This window comes from Takifugu flavidus, chromosome 19, assembly GCF_003711565.1.
Source record: "Takifugu flavidus isolate HTHZ2018 chromosome 19, ASM371156v2, whole genome shotgun sequence".
Classification (NCBI taxonomy): Eukaryota; Metazoa; Chordata; class Actinopteri; order Tetraodontiformes; family Tetraodontidae; genus Takifugu; species Takifugu flavidus.
The window spans coordinates 6,455,391-6,463,352 of NC_079538.1; the positions used below are offsets into that span (position 1 = coordinate 6,455,391).

A 7,962-nucleotide genomic window follows, 5' to 3' on the forward strand; every position below is an offset into this window, starting at 1 on the left:
TGTCTAAAGGCAGCTGTGAGGGAAGCTGGTGATGATGATGATGATGATGATGATGGTGGTGATGATGAAGATGCCTTTGCTTCCTCAGCCTCATTTTGGCCCTAGAACAAAACATCACATTTAATATTTATTTTTTAGAAACGTTTTACCTCTGAAGCAGACCTTTATTTTAGAAACATAGCCTAACTTGTGATCTAAGTCTCCTGACCGGATGTGCTCCCCTAAATCAGTGGTGATTAGCATCACCTTGATAGCTTCAGCTCCAAAACCTGATTTGATCAGCTACACTCAAAAATAACTCCAGAGCCCTTCAAAACACTGAAGCTGCTCTCTCAGTGATCTGTTTTATGTCCGTTTTTATCTTAGTTACGTTATACTTGACAGCTGCTCCTGACACTGAGGATCCTCGGACTCTGTTGATTTGACTGGAACACGACGCAGACTTCAGACGTGCTGCTCGCTGTCATTTCTGACTGAACGGTGTTTTCCCTGCATCTGGATGGTTTCTGACGTGGCTCCATCCTTCTGCATGTTACACCAGGGTACCTCTGTCAGCCTGACGAGTGGCCTACTGACGAGTGACCTACTGACGAGTGACCTGCTGACGAGTGACCCACTGACGAGTGACCTCCTGACGAGTGACCTACTGACGAGTGGTCTACTGACGAGTGGCCTCCTGACGAGTGGCCTACTGACGAGTGGCCTACTGACGAGTGGCCTCCTGACGAGTGACCTACTGACGAGTGGCCTCCTGACGAGTGGCCTCCTGACGAGTGGCCTCCTGACGAGTGGCCTACTGACGAGTGGCCTCCTGACGAGTGGCCTACTGACGAGTGGACTACTGACGAGTGGCCTCCTGACGAGTGGCCTGCTGACGAGTGGACTACTGACGAGTGGACTACTGACCTGGACCTGAACTCTCGAAACTGAAATAATAAAATGTCTCACGTGCTTGTGGTGTTAAATCTACCCCCCCCCCCCCCACACACATTTTTGATGTATATTTTTTGAATTGCAGGTTTCTAGCAGTGTGATCTGAGAGCTTTATTACACCATCCTAACGTGTCTTAAAACAAAGAGTGACCGAGCCTGCTGCTCCAAAGCTGTGGAATCATTTATTTCTGTCTCTTTTGCACTTTGGTGCACAGTGGTTGGTCATAAATGTGTGTAGAGAAGCTTGACCATGACCCTGACTTCCTGTGGCTTCTTTTACCTTAGCAACGTGCGTCATCATCAGAGTAAACAAACACGTAGCACAAAGGCTGTGCTGAACTAAACAGTTGTGAACTGTTGTCAAGTCCAAATCCACAACAAGGTGTTTAATAATCCTGTTGGATGGACTAACTGGACACCTTAAAGGGAAGAAATCATAATGAAGTGTGTTCAAGTGTGTATCCTGGAGCCGTTGACCTCCCTCTGCCCTTCATTTAATGAATGCCTCCTTTTCCCTCCTCTATTAGTACAGATGTCTGTAGCAGCTACTTCAGCAACATAAATGAAGTCACGTTAATTTTGTTAATTTTCTATCCTGTTGGTCTTGCACTAAAGATCAAAGATCATTACAAGTCTAAAAATATTGACGACGCTGCCCTAATCATTTAGCTATAACAATATCCTCTTTTTGCTCACCTTGGAGTCCTAATATTAGAATTACCTGCACGCTTAAAAGCCACAGCGGTGATGAGTTTAACTGTTCTAAATACGCCACCAGCGAGTCTGATTTCAGCCTTTGATGTTGTCTCTGCTTTGATTCCGACGTCTCTGCGTCGTGCTGTCTCCGGAGTTTCTGCGGTCGCAGCTTGGAACCGACTTGGGATTTAGCGTAATTGGAAAAGCGTTCATCACGGCGAGGGGCTCGGTCCCCTCCAGGGCCGGCCCTCGCGGGGATGTGTGGAGTCACAAACACTCTCAGCCACTTTAGATCGCAGTGTCTGAAGATTTCACAGTTTAGATGCTTGATTATGTTTCCACCTCTTGCTGTCAGGCCCTTCATCCGTTCTGTGTGTTGACTCCATTAATCTCACCTGTCTTAATGCATCGTTTCATCCAGAATTAAATAGCTGCCATATCATTTCCTTTGTTAACTAATTTCATCGGGGGAGGGGGGGTTGCCATACGCTCTCTTTTGTGGATGAGTGTGAAGTAATTTGCTGCCTAATTTAGTTGTCTCCAGTCACTGCACCCTGCCACGAGACTGACTCCACCCCTCTGGGAGCAAAAGAAGTGGAAAACAAATGCCAACAGGAAACCTGTACAATCAGTCATCTGTGAATCATCCTGGTTTAGCTTTATCTGCCGTGTGCGTTCGGTCACACTCCTTTCGCTCGTTTTCTTTGGTCTTTTTAATCTTGCATATCACACCTTTTCAATCTGGTGCTTTTTCATTTGTTCTCATTCCACCTGCTTTATCTGCCCCGATTATTATTTCCCCTTTTTTTATATTCCAAAGTCATGTCTTACTCTCGTTCCCACACAGTATCTTTTCAGTTCCAATAGTGTTACACAGTGTTCTTTGTTTCTCCTTTCCATGCACTCATATATTCTACCCCCCCTTCCTCCCCCTCCATCACTCGAGAATGCATTATTGAAACGTGGGGCGCTGTAGAACAACATTTTTATCTCTCTTTCCTCTATCTTTCTGAGCTCTTGATGCATTCATTCCAGTGTGTGTGTGTGTGTGTGTGTGTGTGTGTGTGTTGTGTGTGTGTGTGTGAAGAAAGAATTGAACGTGAGCGGTACTAATGCAGAAGAAGCCATGTGAGATGCAGGAGCTGATGGAGAATGCCCCAAAAGCAAGGCAGCATTTTTTCTAAGAGCCTCGGCGGGGGCCTGTGGGGGTCGTCCTCGCCATCTATGATGTGGGCTGCAATCCTCACGTTTAAAGCTGCTATAAGCTCAATATGATATGCGTGATGTGAGAGAGTCAAGGCGAGATAATGGCTTAAATTGCAAATACCGGAGAAATGTAATTACCACGGTGACGTGGTAACAAAGAGGTGGATGTACTATATTTATCTTTCAGGGTGTCCTGCGCCACCACCCACTAACCCTAACCCTAACCCTGACCCACTGCATTTTGATAGAAATCGGTGACATAAAGTACTTCATTAATAATAAAGGAACAATATGAGTTAAAAGTAAAATCCATCATTTAAAATGTCTGTAACGCTTTCGTCTTCTGATCTTGGTGGCTGCTCTTTGCAAGTGCACAAATGATTGTCTAAACTGGCTTTTGTGTGCAGCGCGATGTTAAATTGGACAGATTTGGCCCGCTTGTTCCGGCTGGGTGGGTCACAGTTTATTGATGATAACGTGTTTCGAACGGGCAACCCCAGGACCAGAGTTTGGCCTCGTGAAAATCGATAAATCGATTCTGTTTCCATCTCTAATTCTTTTATTTCCATTAAAATGCAGACAAAATGTTTTCCCAATTTGGCCTGTTAGGTGCTTGCTGCTATTTATTTTCCATCAAAGCTCAAATGTTAATGGCAGCCGCAGCTTTGGGGCCGAGCGACTCTGCGTCATCGTCGGCTCTCTGCGCGTCTGAACACTCGCTCTCTCCGCCCACAGCCGACGGCCCTGCGGCGCCGCGGCAACATGAACGGGGAGAAATGAATTGAATTACTGTGGCAGTAGTGTGGGAGATTTTTGGGGGGCAGACAGGGAACTGAGGGATGTCTCGGCACGGACTCATCTGCTGCAGCAGAGAGAGCAAAGGGCAAGACAAAGGAAAAAATGCACTCGGCGGGAGTTCAGACCTCTGTCTGATTGGAGAAAGCGAGCTAAATAAAGGAGCGACAGCGCTGCCGCCCACCTCTCCTGCTCTTCCTTGTTCTATGTTTCGCTGCCTGAGTGAGGCATCTGTTAGCAGAGAGCATCCCCGGCGGTCCCATTTCTAACCAGGAATTAGAAAAGACCTGAAATTGAATTGAGTCCAGTGTGAACATTTTTAAAAATGCTGAGTATTGAAATGAACATGACAGCATCCCTTCATTGAAAAGAAAATATCAATTGAGAACTGACACACAACAGCCATATACTACACATATTTTATATATTTTGGTCAGTTCTTTGGGCCCATTCTTCTCCATCCTTTGTTGTGTTTACGCGTGCTGCTGTGTGTGTCCTCTTTGTTCTTGCATCCTGGAAAAGATGACAAAGGAAGAGCGTATAATTGAGCTCCCCTATTTTTGGTCATTACTCCTCTCATTTTCTTCGTCCTGCGCCATCGTTCCTTTTGATTGTGGGGGGCCAACAATGGAAACGTTCTCTAAACTCGCCATTCAAGTGCAAGCAAAATTGGAGGCGCTGCCATTTTTACAGTGATGGGAGAGGAAAATGGGACAAAAGACGGAACACAAGTAGATCGAGAGAAATGACAAAAGTTGAAATTACTGGAACAAGACATGTTTCATCCATCCATCCATCCATCCATCCATCCATCCATCCATCCATCCATCCATCCATCCATCCATCCATCCAAATATTCATTATTTATATTATTATATTATCTATCCATCCATCCATCCAAATATTCATTATTTATATTATTATATTATCTATCCATCATCCATCCATCCATCCATCCATCCATCTTTTTTAGATATATCCGGGTCATCTCGGGAAGACAAACATCTGTGAAAATATTTTTTAAGGTTGTTGAGCTTAAACTCAAGGTAGAATTGCTCGTTTTTTCGATTGCTGTGATTGAAACATGAAAGAAAACATTGTAAAAACAGAAGATTTGTCTGTTTTTGCCCCCATTTAATTCTGCCTGGATATTTGAGCAAAGACGCAGAGATTTGTCAGATGTATTTAAAAAAAAAAATTAAAAAAGACGGAGCCGGACAAAGAGATCGGCTCAGCGTAAAAGCAGCTTTAGCCTCTAAACCTGTTTGGCTTTACAGAGAATAATAGTAGGACCTTTTCTTCTTCTGTTCCGGTGGGAGATGCCGATACACATAAAGATCCGCAGGCTGTAACCGTGTCTGTCTGTCTGTCTGTAGGGTCCATGTGAGGAGGACAGATAAGGTGGGGACGGAGGCGGCCTTCCATCCAATCGAAGAGTACATGATCCACGTGGAGGAGCAGTTCCAGTTGCTCGCCAGGCGCGTCCATGTGGACAAGAAACGGGTTTACCTCGCCACTGACGATCCCTCCCTGCTGCAGGAGGCTAAGAATAAGTCAGTTACTGTGTCTGTGTGGGTTTAACCACAAGTATTCGATTAATTGACACGCGTCACTGCTCCTTTGTCCCTCCCAGGTATCCAGAATACGAGTTCATCAGCGACAACTCCATCTCGTGGTCGGCCGGGCTTCATAACCGCTACACCGAGAACTCTCTGCGAGGGGTCATCCTGGACATTCACTTCCTGTCCCAGACCGACTTCCTGGTCTGCACCTTCTCCTCGCAGGTATTACCAGCAGTTTGAATGGTTTTTGCTCCCAGGCTCACATCAGTTAAAAGTACTGAGGTCATCGTGATGATCGTCGCCATTGTTCCGCGATCACACCCACATTCCAGCGCGTACACACACACACACACACACACACAAGATTTTCCGACTTCATCACAAAGGCGTTTGTCGTCCTTTCTGAACATCTGTAACACAGACTGAATGTGGTCGGTTCCACCAATCTGTAATCCACATAATTCCTATTCGCTTTATTAGTCCACTTCAGGGATCTGGCTGTAATGAGTCCCATTATTGGGTTTTCACCAGGATTGAGAGATAATTTGTGTGTTCTCTTGACTAAGCAGCTTATTTATGTTGCGAAAGCCTTCATTACCGGCTGTTGTTGGTTAAAATCAACAATCGGAAAAACCCGAAATCCAGAATTATTGACAGGAATCCTCAGTTGGTAGACGCGGGCTGATGAACATCATGTCTGCTGCTGCCGCAGGTTTGCCGTGTGGCCTACGAGCTCATGCAGATGCTGCACCCGGATGCCTCCTCCTTCTTCTACTCCCTGGATGACATCTACTACTTCGGAGGGCAAAACGCCCACAACCAGATCGCCGTCTACCCCCACCAGCCGCGCCACGGTGACGACATTCCCCTGGAGCCCGGCGACGTCGTGGGCGTGGCCGGCAACCACTGGGACGGGTACTCCAAGGGCGTCAACCGCAAACTGGGCCGCACCGGCCTGTACCCTTCCTACAAGGTGAAGGAGAAAATCGAGACGGTGAAGTACCCGACGTACCCCGAGGCGGACAAACTGCTCACCGCTCAGAAGTAGAGGAGTCATTTTTGCTTCTTCAAATAAGAAAGAAAAATGAGAGGAAACACACAGACTCCGTTTCCAGGGAAGGAGGCTGCTTTTGTACAGAAGAGAGTCGTACTTAGCGCGTTAAGCCGAGAAGAAAAGAAGAAGTCTGTATGCAGGGCTGAGACGAATGGGAACAGCACTGTGTGTGTGCGCGCGCGTGTGTGTGTGCGCGCGTGTGTGTAAAGGCCTGTGCATATGTCAGATCAGACTCGCACCCTCCCCGCTGATCTCCCTCCACTCCCCGTCCCTCCCCGTGGCTTTGGGTCTGTAGACAACGTAGAAATCGAACACTGATTTTCAATGAAGCGGGAAAAAAAAGAATTTAAAAAAGAAAAAGAAATCCACAGAAGTGACACCGCTCGCTGACGGGAGACCAGTCCGGGACTATTGTGAGACTGGCGTAACCCAGAGTTAGCTTTCAATCAATGGTATGAAAAAAAAAAGAAACTGGAAAAACAGTCGATTTTTTTTAATTTATTTTCAGTGGTTTTTAATTCTTTTTCCCCTCCTCTTTCGTTGAATGTACTGTCTCATGTTTCCTCCCTTTTTCAATCACGGTTCCAACCATCTTTCTTCCACATGTGCAATTAATTTTAAGATACCATGTTGTGCTTTGGCAAAGTGTTTTTTTACTGTTTTGATTTGGCGTGGATGGGGGTGTGTGTTATATACTGTACAGCTTGAGCGCACGTGTGTGTGTGTGGGTGTGGGTGTGGGTGTGGGTGTGGGTGTGGGTGTGGGTGCGTGTGTGTGATGAAGAGGCCATGACACGACCCGGTGCCTGCTTCCTGATGGGTGGCGTGGGCTTTTTTTGTGTTCGCTTCTGGCTTTTTCTCCTCACTCTGTCGTGTGCAGGAGCCCGGATGTTGTCATGGGGGGGTGAACTTTCAGCCCCTGCAGCACTTTGAATCATGGTGAAGTCCAGCTCTGGGGAGCCGTGGAGATCAACAGGTGGATGACGGCGCACAGCTGCAGCCACAAAGATGCCGTCCCGAGTCCCACCAAAAGAAGCACTCCTCTTTTTTTAAACTCTGCTCTCCTTTCCTTTTTCATGTTTTCTCTTCTTTTTTTTTACTTTTTACATGCTCGTTTAACACACACGCTATGGAGGCTAAGTTTTGAATTTCTTACGTCATATCAAACTCCAAATCTCCACCATGAAGGCTCTTTGTTTCCATAACTTGTGTTCTTGGGCATTGTCTTTGATAACCACCGATTGAATAAACTTGAGAAGCCAACACGCTATTGATGTGTTTGTGTTTTTGCTGATATTTGTTCGCCATCTGCTCCGCCGCCTCTTTAATGGACGACACCTGCTCGTTCAGTCAGGCAGCACAGGCTCCAGCGCCGCTTCGCACGTTTTAAAGTGGCACTCTGACCCCCCCACCCCACCCCGCTCACTTTTAACAACAATTTCAGTGCCCTGTTCCTGAAGGGCATCTGTGGATTTCTGTGTTTGCCTTTTCCTCTCCACCGGAAGCACCCGGCGTCTCAACCTGACACCATTTTGACATCCCAGAATCAAACACTGCTGAATAAATCAGAAGGATCCCAGTTTCTAAGTCTATAAAATCGTTTCATTTCCATTTCAAACTGGAGAGCCACATCAAGAGAATCTTTATTTAACCATCCCTCCCGATAGTTTCGTGACATTTCTGCCCCAAAAACCCTGCACATCCCTCCCCGCAGAGC

The 7,962-nt window shown here is 46.5% G+C and overlaps 1 protein-coding gene across 4 annotated transcripts in view; it reads left to right on the plus strand.

Annotated features, from left to right (window-relative positions):
- The window catches only part of fut8b (fucosyltransferase 8b (alpha (1,6) fucosyltransferase)), a 56,739-nt gene extending 49,224 nt beyond the window's left edge, over positions 1–7,515 (plus strand). For all 4 annotated transcript variants that reach the window (XM_057016404.1, XM_057016408.1, XM_057016405.1 and 1 more), the window contains 3 exons: positions 5,007–5,183; positions 5,264–5,414; positions 5,905–7,515. In XM_057016404.1, the coding sequence (XP_056872384.1) occupies positions 5,007–5,183; positions 5,264–5,414; positions 5,905–6,240 (664 nt within the window). In that variant the 3' untranslated portion in view covers positions 6,241–7,515. The remainder of the gene's footprint in view (positions 1–5,006; positions 5,184–5,263; positions 5,415–5,904) is intronic.
- Positions 7,516–7,962: the final 447 nt, after the last annotated feature.